The following is an 18,490-nucleotide window of genomic DNA, read 5'->3' on the forward strand; positions in this document are numbered from 1 at the left end:
GCGCTGGTATGAAAGGGTGGGCCTTTAGTTTGTTCAGAGTCACAAAAACGTGCAACTCCACTGTAGTGGAGAAATGTCTGGATTTGGATCTGGCTTTCTGGGTCTGGATGCATCGGCCTATCGATAAATCGTCGTTGAGTGGGGCATATCCTTCCCATTCGCTTTGCACCATCGCTTTTGCTAGGAGCGTTCTCTTTACATCGCAATAATTCGGCAAAGTTTTGGCCCTAACACTGGTCCTACGGGACGGGGGAGAGCACCACCTGGTGGCTCACTAAGCGCCAAAATGGTCGGCAGCGTTTTACCCCATAGCATTTCTCCTACGAAAGGCGAAGCGCCCAAGTGCCATATTTCGGACAGTTGGGATTTGTTAAGGTCAAACAAAAAATATCCTTAGCATCAGTGTGTGGTGCTTATTCCAAAAAAGCAGTGAGGAGCCAAGGAACAAAAGTACCGAAGGCAATACATTTTCCGGGTGGTTGTAAAGCATCGGCCATGGCATAAATTTTTCTTCGCCATTCGTATAGTCGCTCCTATTGAGCAGTTTATCTGACAAACGTAATTCACTAGCCGGTGGTTGTGGAGGTACCAAATCCCTTTAACGAAGCTGAGAACAACTAACCCAAAGAAAGGAAGAGGGCAAAGCTTTGTAAGGTCTCCCTTCCCTCGTTTTTTCAGATGCACGTCGTTGTCGAGAAATGAACCCATGTATACAATGATGCCATGTTTGCTCTCTACCCATGGTGCACTCACAGCTATACTTAAACCCCCCAATAATAACAATTTGCTCCTGGCACGTAACCTCACTGGAGCATTTGCCGGTGTCGTGAAAGAGGCGACTATACGATTGCTCACCGTAGGAATGTTATGTGAGCAACACGATAGCTGCTGTGTGGATGCATCGACGTGTTTCGTTCCACGGTCCAGTGAGACAACAATGGAGACACGGTTGAGGACTGGACGGCTCGCATTTATAGGTGGCCTCGCTGCATCCGCGCTTATCGGCGGTATCTCTTCCGCGGTATTGTTCTTGTAGATGGTGTGGAAACAACTGCCCGGAAAAAGTACCGAACCTTCGGTACTTTTGTTCCTTGGCTCCATTACACCTGTTTCCTATTCGTTGCTAACCAGACGAAAACACGCCTGTATGAACGAAAGCGGATGTAGTGGAAACACGGCCCAACCGGGTGCGGCACGAATTATTCCCTGTACTGACGTCACTAACGCCGCTGTTTGCTGATCGAAACGGCCATGGGCACGACTCGATAAGTGTAATTGAGTAAAGCATCGGCCATGGCATGAATTTTTCTTCGCCACTCGCATAGTCGCCCCTATTTAACAGGTTATTTAGCAAACCTAATTCACTAGCCGATGGTTGTGGAGGTACCAAGGTCATAGCTGTCCAAAGCCACGTAACGAACGGTTACCAAAGACACCTTTCCATTGCCGCGCTCTGACAAATTACAAGGACATATGCTTTCTGTTTCAGCGACGATCACGTAAACTAACAAAAATGCCACGCATCCATATGGCCTGGCCCGGCATGCCACAACAACAGACGGGTTCCAAATGAGGCGTCCGTGGCGGGTCTCGGGCATGTGACGGGGCACCTGGCGGCCGACAGACGGCAGTTCCATGAGGAAAGCGACCTCCCGCCAGGTACAGGCCTGCACGCCGTCCCTCACACGCCACTCTGCCGGAGTGGAGACGGGCAGCCGGCCGGCCGACACAGCGACGGAGGCCGCAGGGCGCTGGCCGCCGCGCGTCACGCGATGGAGCGCGGCCGCGGCTGCGGCTGCGGCCCGGCCCGGCCCGGCCCGGCCCGCCCCGGCCCGACCGAGTGACGCCGCCGCCCGGGAGGTCAGCCGACCGGGCTGCGATCGGGGTCAAGTTCGCCGCCGGGCCGCCTTGATGGGTCAGAATCCAGGTCAGTGCACCGGTGGCGGGCCGCTGTATCTCGGACGCGTGGCCTCCCGGGGCGGAACCGCCGTCCGCGGGCGGGGCGGCGGCGGTGGCGGCGCGCAGGGCCGACCTCCCCGGCCCGGCCGGGCCCAGCACCCAGCTGGGCGGCAGACCTCAGGCGCAACGGGTGAGGGAGGATCAGCGGTGTTCGCGACGATTGATACAACGATAGCCAGCGACGGCGCAAATAGGGCTGCGGAAAGGCCATGGAATGCTAAAAATCGGTCCAATTATTTTGCTGTGATTGAGTTGCATGTACTGGTGGCACTTTTTATGCTCTACGGGAAGTCTCATTGGATTGATAGCATCGTCTTATATCCGATTCGCTGTTTCGTTGACAAGGCTGCACATAGTTGGAATTTTTCCACCTCAGATGCAAATTACTAGAAGGAATTTTGAGTTGCTGAAACAGGTGGGATGCGTGCAACAGTGATGATAAGAGCGACTTTTAATTCCTGTTTTTGTTAAGGAATGCACGGCCTGTGTTTTCATTTCCAGATATTCAGCACTGCTTTTATTTTAGCCATCCGCTGTCTGACATCATATAGCTGTAAGCATAGGACGCTACCAATTGTTTCTAAATGTTTTACGCGCCAGCAACACGCCTAGCCAGACGGGCATAGTTCGAAATGACACGTGAACAGACCTGCTGGATGGTCCGCCCTCCTCCTACGACCACCGGCCAGCGGCCTACATTCACAGACCCATCAACTAACGGTCCCATACCCCATTTCCCGAGAGGGTCTCTCGGCCCTGCCCGACTGCCCACACCGGGATCCAACGGGGACCATTGTTTAAGGAATGGCCAAAGGCGTGTCCGACTGTGCCCTCAGATCGTGAGAGAGGGGCGTGGGCGTGCGCGCGCCAGCGTGACCTCGTCTCTCGCGAGGCCGGTTGGTGACCTCGTCTTTCCGGCGGCGCGCGGCTCGGCGGGCCCCGCCGCGACCGGCGGCGGTGAGCCTGACCGGCCCGAGCGGCGAGCAGCATGACTCCCGCTGTCGGGTGTGCTGCCTGTGGCAACAGCGGCCAGCGGCGGACACGTACCCAGGTCTGACTGACGGCGCACGCTGGCCGAGATCTGGCTGACGGCGCACGTTGGCCGAGATCTGGCTGACGGCACACGCTGGCCGAGATCTGACTGACGGCACACGCTGGCCGTGATCTGACTGACGGCACACGCTGGCCGAGATCTGGCTGACGGCGCACGCTGGCCAAGATCTGACTGACGGCGCACGCTGGCCGAGATCTGACTGACGGCACACGCTGGCCGAGATCTGACTGACGGCACACGCTGGCCGTGATCTGACTGACGGCACCCGCTGGCCGTGATCTGACTGACGGCACACGTTGGCCAAGATCTAGCTGAAAGCTCCCGCTGGCCAAGATCTGGCTGACGGCGCGCGCTGGCCGAGATCCGACTAACGACGCTCGCTGCCAAGCTCTGACTAACGACAGACGCTGGCCGACATTCGCCGTGCAGCCTGTATCTTGTAAACAAGCCTGCAACGGGGTACCACGCTTGCCCAATATGAATGCCATTTACTTTCATCTGTGCGGGATTTGACGCCAACAACGGCTGTAGCGTCTAACTCGCAATTCAATCAAGGCTGTTTATGTTTTCTCCCAGGAAAGGTCAAAAGATAGACTTCCGCAGCGTTACGCAAATCAGGTCCATAGAAGATAGCATTGATATTATTTCCCAGAGAAAGGTCTAGAGCATCATCATCATGTGTAGCCCCACCTACCAACTTGCTGACAGATTAAGGCCAATTTTGCTGAGCGTGTTAATTCCGAGCTTTCCACGGAAGAGTATATAAACTGCCACACCTTTGCTCAAACCATGACGATTGTTGTCGTCAATCAACGTCAACGTCAGCACTCGTCAACAGCAGCCAGCTCGTGCCGTGCACCGGAGGCGTGCCGATTTTACGACCACTTGACGACACCGAGTTCCGTATTGCGCTTTCAGTCCAGGAGGCAAGAGGTTCTGCAGAAAGTGAAAGCAATGCTGGTACATTAGAGGCTCGCGGCTTCTGCAGTTGGATGATGCGATGCGAGTGAATGTCGGTGACAACGTTCTCATAGGGGCGCGAGGTCGAAGGGCGGCTGTTGGAAATACGCCCACCAACCGTGCAGACAACCGTAGCTATGGTGATCACTAATTTTAAACTGTTGTGGAATGACTAGCCCTGGACCTTTTCATTTCTGGTATGTCATGAACGTACAATGCACAAAACATTCTCCGCGTTTTGAAGCTGTAGTCTTTATTGTATGGGACGAGCTATGCTGGCGTTCCAGTAAGCTGTTGCTAGGCTGGATATACACATAGCTTCTTGTTTATTCCATATACTGGTGACTTTTGCTGCGGTTTTCTATGGCTCAAACAGTTTTGAAGCGTCCTACATTTGCCATTTGCGACGTTTCTAAACCAACGCAAGGTCACAACTCCGCACATGCCAAATGTATCCCAGTCCATGGGCGCATTTATATTCACGGACATATGCATTAGGCAAATGATATGGCATACGTGCAGCATAATCCAACGGGGTAGGCCACCTCTTGCCAGCAAATCTCATTCACCCTTATTTATCTTAAATGTCACGTCCGTCGGCAGCGAATCAGAGATTCCCCTCACACGGTCTATGAAAGAGCTTGGGCTCGCCGAGAACACCGGGAATGTTTCTGCTGTTTTTTTGTAGATTGAGCTCGGTGAAAGGACACAATAAAAGCGAGTGAAGGAGCCGTCCATAAATTCGGTACGCAATTCAATACTTGAGGACTCCTACCGTCACAGGTTCCCCCAAGTGTTATCAAAACACGGCCCACGCTTCGTCCCTTTCCACGCCAATGGTGAGACCTATGTGCTCTTCCCAAACAAAAATACTCATCTATTAAGTGTTTAAGTCAGTGACCTTCTTCAGTTTCCCGAGTATATCCACGAGTCTGATTCTGAGCGTATCAGGGCCAGGGACAGGACAGAACAACCACCAAAATTTCAACAAAAAAAGAATATTCTGGACGATATATCAGCGCAAAGAGAAAGAAGAGACGTTCATTTGCTAGCGTCACTGCCTACGCAACGTTTCGGCCAGTGATTTATGCGGCCGTTGGGAGAAGTTGGTTGCCCTGAGAAGACCCAGCGGACGGTCGTCGTTTAGTGCCTTATTTACTACAGCCTGAAAGTTTTGGGCCATTTCGATGCAATCACCTTACGATTCGCAGACTAATGTTCTGACCGCAAGACTATCGTGGAGAACAAGCCCGACCAGTCTTCCCCGATGGCGTAACGAAGGACGGCTCCAGCCGCTCCCGACAGCCCTTCTCCATAGCTTGATAGTAAGAGTGCAGTCTATAAATCGCAAGATCGAAAGCTCGAGGCTCGAAAATGTTGGAAACTTTCAAGGCTGCGATGCATTAATAACAATAAGCCAAGCGCCTGTGATCTCCTCATGACCAAGTAAGGCCCAATCATGGGAGGAGAAATTACTGGCCGAGGGGTCTGTAGGCGATAACATCAATCATAAGCAAAGTGCTCCGACGGACTATTCTACCTGCTCTTGAAGGGTGTAAAAAACAATGCTACGATACATGCAGCAGGCTCATTGCAACACCACCGCATTAACGTTCTCACCTTGGCCATTTCGCCGCTATTGGAGCGCGACCCAGATTATCATCAACATGGAACGACTCAACCCTTGCGTGCATGCTTTACACATTCACATGCCTTTTGCATATTCATGGTACAAAACGTAGCGCTGGTTCACATCATTTCTTGTGCTGGCAAGGTTCACCTAAGCGTTACGATTGACATGCGACTGGGATGCGTGCAGGCTTGAACCGCGACCACCCCCTTCCCTACAGATGTGCGCTGCCCACTGCTCGTTCACCAAGGAGCACCGTGCCCCCATTACTGTCCCCCTCCCGGGGAAGGGGCCGGGGGCAGTGCCGTGGCGAACTCCTCCTCTGGAGAGGTGTGGGACCCTGCCGTGGTGAGCTGCTTACCTTGGAGGGGTGCAGAGCCGCGTAGAGGACCATGACCAGGAGGACGCCGCCAGTCCAGCCAAGCAGGAACATGCCGCCACGAGAACGGGCCATCGTCTGCGCACGGGCACGGCGCCGTCAACGCTGAGTCTGCTGCACCGGGCTGTCTGGAGCTGCAGGGCGAGTGCTGTCTGCTGGCTGACGGAGGGATGTGTCGTCTGCTGTGTGCGTATGTGTGTGTGGGGGGGGGGGGGCTGTTCGTCGGTTGTCTGAAGGGCGGGTCGCACGCTGCTGAGCGGCTGGGGCGAAGGTGCGGATCCCGGGGCGTGCTGGACGGAGGAGACTGATCGGCTCGAGCGGCCGAAGGTAGTGTCGGGTCTGGGGAGGGGGAGCCGGCGGCGGACCTGTCTGTGGCGGATCTGTGTGCCAACTGGGACCGCCGTTCGCGGCGCCCTCGGTCCGACCCGAGCCGCCGGCGCCGACCGCCAGGCGGCCGGCGACCCTGCGGGCCGGCCGCAGCCTGCCGGCCGCGAAACGCCGTCAGGGTCGACTGCACGCACAGACGAGCACAGCGGGCGTGTCACTGACCGGGGTCATCGAGTGCTGCTCTCTATATCAGGGCATGCCTCGCCCGTAGCTCACTATACGTGTATGTCTATGCATGATGCCGGATAAGGCTGACCAGGATGGCCGGGCGTGGATGTCGTGGTGGGCTAGACCGGCAGGGAAGCTGCCTATAATGGAAAATCCAGAGAACGAAACTTTTACGACGATAAGCTTACATGCGCATGGTTGTCAAAAAGGGTGTCCCGAAACCAGCCATCGTGAGAGTTCCACGGACACGGTATCGCTGTAGTACGTAAATAACGGTGGCCAGCCATGCTGAAGATGTTAAAAGAGGTCAGCATGAGATACTCAAAGCAGAGGTGAAGGTTCACAACTCAGGTTGAGGGGCAGGGGGCGGGAGCAGGCATGGAGTAGTAATGGCTAAACGTTCTCTTAAAAAGCCCAACTACAGCTTTCTCCCCGGATTCGACCCTCTTTCCCTCGAAGTGAGGGAAGGGGAGAGAATTTGGAGCGCCATATTGGGACGGAAAACTATGTCCCTGACTCAAGGCACACGGCCACGACTGGCAAATAAATGAGCAGTTTGAAGGTCACGTTCTGTGTGTACGGGCAGCATTGCAAGCAATGCTGCCGATAGTTATGCGTGCACGCACGTGACTGCTACGTTGCAGACACAGACACGGGGACAGTGGGGGCCTTTTAAGACGCGCCTGTCGCGGAGAACAGACATACACAAAGTCGTCATAAGCATGTGTTAACAGAAGAAGCTTCCGTATTTAAACTTTGGGCCCACCTGCACTTGCTGCGCGCTGTCTTTGCCGTTTTCGTTGATTTCTTTGTTCTCCGGTGAGACAAGGTGGATACCATTTTCTTTGATAATGTGTGCAAAACAAAGTCGACAATGAGTTAGCGCATTGGTTGGAGTCATCGATTAGCTGACGCAAACGGAAGTCTTTAGATCAACTCATTTCTTGTCCCGACAGGCGTTCATCTGGAACAAATGAGACACTGGCTTTTTCAGCTTTGCCACTGAAATAAATGCTTAGTGTGGGCTTTATGTCGTTCGTACATAGGCGTACGCCCTACTCTGTGATCACCTGAATTGATTCCATCCAAATCTATTCACGAATCAAGCACATCTTTAGTCGGACCGGTGTTCATTCATGACTGTGTTGTGTGCTCTTAGCCGAGTCGTAGTCCACCTGACGCCCCCCGCCAGTCGGAGTGGGAAGCGATTTGTCCTACGGAGGGGAATCAGGCACGAGTTTTCGTGTCCGAGAGACGAGAGGAGGTCGGTCGCGATGGGCAGGAGACACTGGGCGCCACGACGCTGTCTTCCAGAGACATGACTGTCGTGGAGACGTGATGGATTGAGTACAGGTGCGAGACTGCCGCAGCGGAATGATGGAAGACGGATCACTCCGCGCGAATGGATGGATGGATAGTGGGCGATGGACATGCGGTGTTGGAATATCAGGGTGAGAGACGTCGCGATGGGATACAGAAGACACAAGCAAGCAAAAAAACCTGTATCGTCTTACCTGTAGCTGCTGCCACGGGCCGGGCGGCGGCTCGTCTTACCTGGAGCTGCTGCTTCAGGCTGGGCGGCCGCTCGTCTCCACCTGTAGCTGCTGCCATAGGCCGGGTGGCTGCTCGTCTTACCTGGAGCTGCTGCCATTTAAGACAGTGGGTTGCCATTTAAGACAAGCAGAAACGGGGCTGTCGCGAGCACCGGGCGGATAGTGTACAGTCGTGATCGGCAGAATGACACGACTGATCAACCGTGTCGCACCGAGGCTTCGGACGCGTGGAAAAGGTCTGGGTCAGCGTGCCGCACACACAGCAATGAGCATCTGTGTGTCGCACATGGGCCTGGCGTCTATGTCGCACACACAGTCATGGCCGGCCACGAGGTACACAAAGGGCTGGCTCGCCGAGCCCTGGTCACTCACAGAGGCCGGCTTCACCGCGTCGTACACAATACCTGACCCACGCCGGGTCTGGCCTCCGTGTCGTACACGGAAGGCCTGGCAGGCCGGTCGTAGACAGAGACCTGGTGTGCGACGAACGCCGAGAGGCCTGACCCACGCGTCGCACACCGTGGTCCGTGCCGCCATGTGACGCACAGGGTCCCGGGCGCAGTATCACGCTCGTCTTACCTGGAGCTGCTGCCACAGGCGGGCGGCGGCTCGTCTTACCTGGAGCTGCTGCCACAGGCCGGGTGGCTGCTCGTCTTACCTGGAGCTGCTGCTTCAGGCTGGGCGGCGGCTCGTCTTACCTGGAGCTGCTGCCATAGGCCGGGTGGCTGCTCGTCTTACCTGGAACTGCTACTTCAGGCTGGGCGGCGGCTCGTCTTACCTGTAGCCTGCTGCCACAGGCCGGGCGGCGGCTCGTCTTACCGGGAGCTGCTGCTTCAGGCTGGGGCGGCCGCTCGTCTCACACCTGTAGCTGCTGCCATAGGCCGGGGTGGCTGCTCGTCTTACCTGGAGCTGCTGCCCCAGGCCGGGTGGCTGCTCGTCTCACCTGGAACTGCTACCATAGGCCGGGTGGCTGCTCGTCTCACCTGGAGCTGCTACCATAGGCCGGGGGGCTGCTCGTCTCACCTGGAGCTGCTGCCACAGGCCGGGCGGTGGCTCGGCAGCGTTCTCGGTCGTCTGGAACCCCATGTGCCTCGGCTCCGCAGGCTGAGAACGCGTCACGTCTGCCGCAACACGGCACGGCACGGCACGGCACGGCACGGCACGGCACGGCACGGCACGGCACGGCACGGCACGGTACGGCGCAGCCGAGAGGAGCGTGCTGGGACGTCCCGGGCGCCGCTGAGATGGTGCCGGATGGGGCCAGCTGTCGTGACTGCCGGCACCGGGCGCCGGAAACGAAAGGGAGTTTCACTGGAGTGTGATGGCCGTGGGGCCTGCGGTGCCCGACGCCGGGGTCACGGTATAGTGGCCGCTCCAGTTCAGCTCCTCCAGGTCGGACTGTGGTCATAGTGGCGTGGGCTCACCTGTTGTGCTCTTTGTATAACTTCAGAAATGCCAAGGCATTCGCTCTCATGAGGACGTGGAGGTTCTTTTTATACCGATGATCCCTGGCCCTCATGCTGTCGAGATGCTGTATACCAGCATCACGCGAATCTTGCGTTGGTGCCCAGTGGTCAAGAATGTCACTGGTCGTCATTAGCGGTACAGTGTGGGTATGCCCTAAATAATCCCCGATCCATGTATTGCAATCCGCATTGAGGAAACGTAATCCCAGCAGGGATGACTCGGTTCATGACGTCACATCATTTTTGACTCCCAGGGTTTGGCAAGGTCTTAGCAAGGCCTCGAATTATTGACTTCTTACAGTTCTGTCTGGCGGCTCAGGATTGATGGATGAGCTGTCCGTGTACGTCAGCAGGGTTCGTGTTTATTGATGATTTATGTGCCATTACGACTCGCCTTGACGGTCGACAAAGCCTTCGGCTTTTTCCTGCCATTAGTCGCAAATAAGTGTGCATGATGTACGAGCCAATGAACCATGTTGGGCCTGTAAAGCCACATAAAAACGACGGAAGCCATTTATATGTTTATTGTATATGGCCGTGATACGGAAGCCAGTATATGTTTATATGTTGTGGAGTGCGCAGCACGTTTGATACCATGCATCGTTATCTGTCTCCTCTCTATCGGCATCTACACAAACACACAATGCGAATATATATGTATATATATATATATATATATATATTATATATATATATATATATATATATATATATGTACAGCTGGCACCTTCAGTGCACAACCAGACACAGTAGATGTCTTGGTTATGTACTTACAACGTCCACCGTGCATAAACATATGTATGTATGTATATATATATATATATATATATAATATATATACATCATGCACACTTTATATATATATATATATATATATATATAGTTTATGCACGGTGGATGTTTTAAATATATAACCAAGACATCTGCTGTGTCTAGTTGTGCACTGAAGGTGCCAGCTGTACAGTGTGCGGCAGTGGCGCAATCCACAGTGCGCGCCTGCGCGGCCTGGCCGCCGGCTCGGACGCTCCGAGCGCGCGGAGGCGACGGGGGCAGCCCGTGCCCCGGATGTGTCCCGGTGACCGGGCGCCACGCGTCGCCGGCCGTGGGGCAATCTGGCGCGGACAGCAGAGGCACGGCTCGGCGCGGCGCAGCCAGCCGCGCCATGCTTTCCTGAGCACGGATAATGGCCACGCCGGGTCTGCCGTCATGCCTGGCGGTGGCGCAACGGCCGGAGGCACCGCCAGCTTTAGCGGTCCGTATGGACGAACATAAACACATGTACACCACGTCGACAAGCGCATACGAGCACGTGGACGAAGCCATGCAAACGTGTAAAGGCAACGATCACGTCGTATAAGCCGACACACGAAAGTGCGACGCGCACGTTTGTGTACCGCGCTCTCCGCGCTCGTGCGGCTCGGTCGTGCTGGGCGGCGGCGGTCGACGTGCGGCGGCGGTCGGGGCGCGCGTCGGGCGGCGGTCACCTGCGGGCTGTGGCGCCGCAGTTGCCGGCGCCGCCACCAGGTGCGGCTTCCGGCCATCGATCCCGACGCGACGCTCGGCGGCCGCCAGTGCGTGACGCCGCCGCGGCATGGCGGCCGTGTCGGGCTCGCCGCTGCGGCTGCTGCTGCTGGCCGTCTGCTGGGCGGCAACAGGTACGCGCGGTGGCGCGGCCCGCTCTGGCCGGCGCGCTGAGGAACTGCGGGCCCGGGCAGGGTGCGCTAAGGGACTGCGGGGCCCGGGCAGTGCACTTCGAGGGACTCGCGGGCCAGGCAGGGCGCGTTAGGGGATTGCGGGGCATGGGCAGTGCGCTTCGAGGGACTGCCTCCCCGGGCAGTGCGCTTCGAGGGACTGCCGCCCGGGTAGTGCGCGGAGGGGGACTGGGGTCCGGGCAGGGCACAACGGTCAGGCGGCAGGTCACGACATTAGCTGCAGCCAAGAGCTGGGTGGTTGGGTGGAACTTCACCTGGGTAGTTCTATCCAAAAATACCATTACCAGAAGATTATAAAAGTTGCCAACTTTGCTATTTCGCTAACTGCATTATTCCCCACCCAATCCGCTATGGTTGCGCGCTGGGTGAAGACCGAGAACTTTTTACGCCTCTACAACAAGAATGCATTTAGCTGTTGATCGAGCGCATGTCTGAGTTATATTACAGGTGTTTGGGATGCGGCTCTTCTGTTGGTCGCTGCCGCGCGAAACACAATCCGATGCGTGTTTGCTTACTTGCCTGGAGTTTGCCAGCAGGCATATGGCTTTAGATGTCGATGGTCATGTTGGCGATGCTGACCGTACATTCAGCTAGCGTAGGCTCATTGTTCGCGTGCAGTAGCTGAGGATGTATCATCGGAGCACGATGGGCCACTCAGATGCACTTCAGAGTTTGGGTCACTCGCCAAAGTTAGACGCTCATCAGTACGTTGCAGGGCATTTCCACAGCCATATTCCCACATTCCGCTCGCCACTGGGACTGAGTCACGTAGCTGAAAACTGCTTAGCTTTCCTGTAATGTAACAGTCTTTGGCCCTCTGCCTCGGAAGGACGTGACTTGGAACGTCGCCCATTTTAAGATAGTTCTTAAATGACATTCATCCTTCAATAAACGTCAAACGTTTTTCTGCGCTAAACGAAGCAAGCTTTTACGTTAAAGTGATGTGCGATTTCAAGCACATCGTCATGCTTTGTATGGTTGCTGTGTTTTAGGTCCATGCGTGACTAAATTACGTAAGCTGCTCAAAGCATTGGCGAGGAACATTTTCATACATAAGGCAGAAGTAAAAGACTTATTCCTCCGGGAAAAACCGGGAGAATGCAGACATAGATACATCGATATTTCAGCAACATGTCTTTAAAGAAATATGGACCCATCTATATGCATTCTCCTGTTTTTTTCTCCGAGGAAGAAGGCTGTTACTACTGTCTTATGTACATGCGTGACTACTAATTTTCACGAATCACATTTGTGCATATAACTACACACATTTGGCATGAGACCAGTTATAGTAACTGGCTGCGGATTTCCTTTGATATTAGGAGTAAATGAATGCATTTGAATGAGGTTTTACTGAAGTCATATGAAGTTAAAACGTATCTGGCGTCAACTGATAACAAACCTGGATCTTCGTTTTTAGAAATCAAGCTAGCTATGCTATAAAACAGTTACACTATGTGATTAATCTTATTCTCAGATAATAACACTCAATTAATTGAGCTATCTACAACTGCTATGACTCCGTCAATGTCCGTCCAGCAAACTAGCTGCTCCCAATCCATCCCCACGATAAATTATTAATGGACAATTTGTCTACGCGTTCATCTGCATCACTGATTCAACAGTCAACTACAGCTACTGGAAGAAACCCCCATTGTCCGTGTGGTACGTGGAGCTCGCCACCGCCATGCCCAATGAAATCTAGGCAAGGCGCAGGCGCGTGTGCAAAATTTCATAAAGCTGGGCATAACCGCATCTGAGAAAACTGGGAAAAGCTGAGAAAACACCTCAGCGCCACCGAAAGTACGCGAAATTTCGTACGTGACGAATAACAGTGTCCGCATGTTCTCGTTCTGCTTATTTGGGGCGTAATGGCCGCGCGGTTAGCACCCTTCGGCCTCCCGCGTGGCGGCCGCGGTTCGAATCCCGGTGGCTCCATAACCCCTGATCGCTAATATGGCATCTGCAGTTGCTGGCGTGTCATAACAAGGTGCGTGATGACGTTCGGTCTCTACCCTGGGGGATTCGACGAAGGCGGCACGTGACCCTAATGCCCCACCCGCCCCTGATGCATCACTCGCCAGCCGTGCGTGGCGTGCAACGCGTGACCGTCCCCAATTCACGCGAGCGGCCCGCTGTAGCCTGAAGTTCTTTGTCGAGATGAAGCCGATGCGCGTCACGCAGCACCGCGCTGTACACGGCCGCCGCGCTCCACTAAATGAGCCATTGCAGGGCGTTCTGGCGTGAGGGTCGGCGTGCATTGGGCCATATATTCCCTCCGGCGGTGCTCGGTGCTCTGTGTGTGGCTGTCGACCGGAAAGATCATACCTATGCATGGGAAAGCGGATAACCTTTGCTGTTGCCGCGGAAGACAAACGCCCTGTAAGAAGAGCGCGCAGGGGCTACCAGGGCCGAGTGGATTGCGATGGTGTTATATATTTGCCCCACGCGAGGTATTCGCTGTAGACAGTCAGTATAACAAAGGGATGGGTTTTTGTTCTTTATGCTTCCAAGGTTTTGGCATGGCCACCCAGATTTGTGGGAATGCAATGCAGTAGACTCAGGATAGTAGTTTTGGAGCAGTCTCATCGTTTATTAGCAGCAGTCTGGTCCTAAGTCATGCCGTTCTGTATTTGACATGAATCCGATTACTTTTGACGCGTGCCCTAATTTCCGATTTCGAAGTCATATTCTGACTCCGAAATCTAGAGCCTAAACGCGCACTGATTATGTCAATTTTTGTAGTTTGATAGATTTTCATTTCGAACGGAATATGTTAGGAGGACCAAAGTTTGAAAACCGACTCTGGGATTCCACAGTCTCCTTCGCTGTCCAAACCGTCTCCTCAAGTATGAGGTAACTTTAATGAAATGCTGAGCCGCCTATTGCTAGTGGCTGTTGGAAAGATCCCGACGCAAATCCATTGCTCTCTAGACCGTGATTCCAGTTTGTTGCCAAAACGCTCTGTACCAATGACTGAAGCAAGCTCAATTTTTACCTTCTTCAGTTACAACGAGGCACGTCGGAAGACATGGCGCCTACCATGAAGACCCCAGCCACAACAACCAGCGTCTCGCCCAGATCCTGCAGACGACGTATCAAAAAAACAATCGAGCAGCCGGCGACCGGATGACCGATTTTTATCCGGACCGGGTGTTCGACCTGTACGCGGACCGGATCTCGGATCCATATCCGGACCGGACGGACGATCCATACCGGGACCGAACGATACAGCGGGACACGGACCACCGAATGGCGGGCCTTCATCCGGACCGGGCAGATATCCTCTTTGCGGACAGGGATAGTGATCTTTACCCGGGTTGGGCGAAACATTTGTCCGTGGATAAGATGCGCCCTCTGGCGTCCGCAAATGACCGGATGCATTTAAGCCAATCGGCCAATGACTGGGCAGATCTCAGTTCTCCTATCGGTGATTGGACAGATTTTAGCCAGCCTGAAATTGATTGGACGGATTTTGGTAAGCCCGTAGATGATTGGGTTGAGCTGATGATTCCTGCAAGAAGCTTTAAACCTCTCAGCAGCAATGACTGGATGAGTCGTGAGGAGGCTGCAAATGACGTCACACAGCTGCGGAAACGCCAAGACGCTTTCCAGCTTCCACGACCGCAAGGCAGCGGCGGGGCCGGGCTCAGCAGCCGTTTGGAAGACATCATCGACGAGCTGACGGCTGCACGCTCACAGAAAGTCCAAGCAGACAAAGCGTTCCCCGCCGATGACCTGAAGGACGACGCGTCCCTGCCGGCCGACTGGAGGGCTGGCGCACCTTCACCGCACGCCACCGATCACTTATCTCCGCGGGACATCGGGGCTGACGCCGGGGCCGACCGGACGGACCACGCAGCGGCCGAGCACGACTGGGCAGACAACCCCAAGCGCAGGGACGAGGTGGTTAATGTGATGCACGCTTTGACCGGCCGCCATGCGGGTCGGTCGCGCGACAGGGCGCCTGCCGCAGCAGCTGACCTCAGCGGCGTCGCTGATATCGAGAGGGCCTCCCGGACGGAGGGCTCAGCGGCTGCGTCGACACGCCGGCGCCGCACGAGGGCGAGAGAGCGCCGCCGCCCGCCGGCCGGCGCCGAGCCAGAGCCGGAGCGGCCTCAGCCACCGGCGCCGCTGCTGGAGCGCGGCGGAGAGCAGCCGCCGGCGTCGCCGCGCCGGCTCTGGCTTTGGTTGCTCGGCGGCGCCGTCTCCGCGGCTGCCTTCCTCGTCGGAGTGGTGGTGAGTGGTTCGGTGCGGCCGGGGCGATCAGGACCAGTGTCTAGGATCAGGACCTAGTCCTCGACCAGGACCAGATGTCGTGAGGTGATGACAAATGCCTTCCATGACGCAACACCTTCCCTGGCTAACCCGTCTATCTATCCATTAGCATATGATGATAGGTCCAGAGTGCATTCGTGGTCATAGTCAGGGGTACAGTTTCTGAAAATATGTTGGAGGGGTAGCTTAACCATATAAATGTCGAAACCTTCCTCCAAGATATGCAATAAGCCGGTTTCCTTGGCACATCTGACCTACTTTCTTCCCAAAGCTGTGGAGCAGGAGGGAGGGGAGGGGGGGGGGGGCTGGAACCTCCAAACAGATATGAAGGCTTGCCCCTAGTCACGCACCATTTTTGTCACCACACGCTATCACGGAGTAAGCGCTCTCGTTTATCAGGCTGTGTTATAGAGACGCGCAGCAGTTTGGTACACAAGCCCCGACGGCCCACATTACCAGTCGCGTGGGCTGCCACTTACCCCTCCCTATACGGGCATGCATGAGCAACACGTGCACAGAGGAGCTGCACCCAGACGAGGTGCTGTGCGATCGGCCGGCAGGCGATGTGCCACTGGCGGCGCAGCCGGCGGGATCCGGGCCGGATCCGTCAGTGGATCCCGCACCGCGTGCTGCGCATGTCCACCGAGGAGGCGGACGCGCCGCCCGGACCCGGAGCACGCTGCCACCGTCCCACCGACGCTGGCCAAGGTACAGGTCGGCGCGCGCGCCAGGGGCTGGACCTGACCTGGCCTTGGTAGTGGAAGCCGCATGCTTCGGTCGACAGCAGCAGACCTTGCGTGTGCTAAGATATTGAACCTGAGCTACCTTTTGAGCTCCTTTTTGTGTTTCCCTGTGGAAGATGTGGTATGCACTGAGCTCGCTGGCATCGTCGCTTCACCTGCCGTCACGGCTCCCAGGCCAAAGGACTGCTGGAGAGGAGGGGCTCCAACAACTCACTGACCATCCAGGTGCAGCAATCTACCGAGGACACGGAGACTATCCGCTCCGCTGGGATGGAATGGTGAGCCAGAGACAAATGTACTGGCGGCCCCAGACTCTGTCATTTGTTCTGGAGTAAGTGGGCCTGGAATGAGATTTAGTGGCACCGGTGCGCCTCCTGCCCCGCGTGATGTACGGTTGATGGCAAACAAAGCAGGTAGAAAATACATCAACTAGCATTATTCCCGTAGATGGCTTAGGGCGTAAAAACGCCTCCACTATACCTTCTGCGTAATATTGTGGATAGCGTTTAAGCTTTTGGATATGTGCGTCCAAAAAGCCGTGTCGCGATAAACATAGTGTTGTCTGCCGACCAACCAGCGAAGCGGTATCCTGTTACCGACAGCCGGTGGTGCAGTGCCGTATCTGTCGGGAGTCACGCAGTACGATGTCCCGCCTTCCCACAGCCCGGTGCTGCAGTGTCCCATCTTCCCGCGGTGCTGCGGTACATCCCGCCTTCCCACATCCCGGTGCTGCAGTGTCCCATCTTCCCGCAGTGCTGCGGTACGTCCCGCCTTCCCACATCCCGGTGCTGCAGTGTCCCGTCTTCCCGTGGTGCTGCGGTATGTCCCGCCTTCCCACAGTCCGGTGCTGCAGTGTCCCGTCTTCCCCGCGGTGCTGCGGTATGTCCCGCCTTCCCACAGTCCGGCGTCCCAGTGTCCTCTCTGCCCAGTCCGGCGGTGCAGTGTCCTCTCTGCCCAGAGTCCGGCGGTGCAGTGTCCTCTCTGCCCAGAGTCCGGCGGTGCAGTGTCCTCTCTGCCCAGAGTCCGGCGGTGCAGTGTCCTCTCTGCCCGAGTCCGGCGTCAGTGTCCTCTCTGCCCAGAGTCCGGCGGTGCAGTGTCCTCTCTGCCCAGAGTCCGGCGGTGCAGTTCCTCTCTGCCCAGAGTCCGGTGGTGCGGAGTTCCATCTACCTACACTACGACAGTGCAGTACCGATGGGTAACTGTCCGCCTACCCCCAGCCCGGAGGTGCAGTTTCTAACATCGGCCGGCAACCGCCTCTCGCGGCGTCAGCTGAGGGAGACCGAGTGGAATTCATCCGCACTGCGCGCCGAGTTCTGGGACATCCCGCTGAACTTCCCCGACCGGTGTCCCATGCCGGGCACAGGTGCCAATAACAGATACAAGTGAGTCAGTATTGGGCCCGTCTCAACTGGACAATCCGTCTTCGTGGCGCACCGAGCGACACCGAGCTGTGGTGTACGGGTATCCAAAAACAGATCCGAAATGGATGTCACGCTGAAAAGCGACGACGTCACTCCACCTGACATAAGCAAGAAAGGCGTTAAGCTCCTGGTTTTTGGCGTTATGAGTTCTGAAATAATCTGTTGGAAATAATCGACTTTTAGCCTGCCAGAACACATTTCTTAACCGACGTTTAACCAATCTAACTGCTGAATAACGTGCTGGTCAAGGCAAATGCTCAATATTACCAATGCTTGTTTGATGACGTCGTTGAGTCATTACCTCCTGGCAGACACCTGCCTGGATCTCGAGCACACCCAAAATCCTACGGGGTTCGGTGCTTATGGGATCCTGAGATGTTCGCATCGAACTTCGATCGCATCCTTGGATCTTTTTGGACCCCAGACATTGTCCCACTGGTACACTAAAGAGAAATTGTCTTCAGCATGAAAACTCCCATCTCATAAGGATATTGCTCTACGCTTCTTTTAGCATGAGCGCAAATAATTATGTTTGCGATGCAGCTCATCATAGTCACATAAAAACGTTAGCGTGTGTATCGGCTTCGAATGAGCAGAGACATTGCGCAGGTCTGTAGTTTACTCCGCTGCGTCGAAGCTCAAGGCCGTGGACTTTAACAGGTTTTCGTTCGCAGCACCGTTATTCCGACGAGCATTCCCGGGTGCTTCTGCCCGCGCGGCCCGAAGATCCACTGAGCACATACATCAACGCAAACTGGATCAAGGTGAAACTGGTGTCCG

At 55.5% G+C, this 18,490-nt stretch overlaps 1 protein-coding gene and 1 long non-coding RNA gene across 2 annotated transcripts in view; one reads left to right on the forward strand and one right to left on the reverse strand.

The window, feature by feature from the left end:
• LOC119092737 (protein ABHD14B) overlaps window positions 1–9,342 on the reverse strand; it is a 21,472-nt gene extending 12,130 nt beyond the window's left edge. The window contains exons 1-2 of the mRNA XM_037215714.1: window positions 9,114–9,342; window positions 5,965–6,060 (exon numbers count right to left, since the gene is read on the reverse strand). Of these exons, the coding sequence (XP_037071609.1) occupies window positions 5,965–6,060; window positions 9,114–9,176 (159 nt within the window). The 5' untranslated portion in view covers window positions 9,177–9,342. The remainder of the gene's footprint in view (window positions 1–5,964; window positions 6,061–9,113) is intronic.
• A 6,867-nt stretch (window positions 9,343–16,209) lies between these two features.
• On the forward strand, window positions 16,210–18,397 carry LOC119091246 (uncharacterized). The gene is made up of 4 exons (XR_005093390.1): window positions 16,210–16,254; window positions 16,464–16,567; window positions 17,507–17,671; window positions 18,385–18,397. It is a non-coding gene; the product is annotated as an uncharacterized LOC119091246 (long non-coding RNA).
• Window positions 18,398–18,490: the final 93 nt, after the last annotated feature.

Source organism: Pollicipes pollicipes, unplaced genomic scaffold (genome assembly GCF_011947565.3).
Source record: "Pollicipes pollicipes isolate AB1234 unplaced genomic scaffold, Ppol_2.1 Scaffold_3447;HRSCAF=4054_pilon_pilon_pilon, whole genome shotgun sequence".
Lineage (NCBI taxonomy): Eukaryota > Metazoa > Arthropoda > Thecostraca > Pollicipedomorpha > Pollicipedidae > Pollicipes > Pollicipes pollicipes.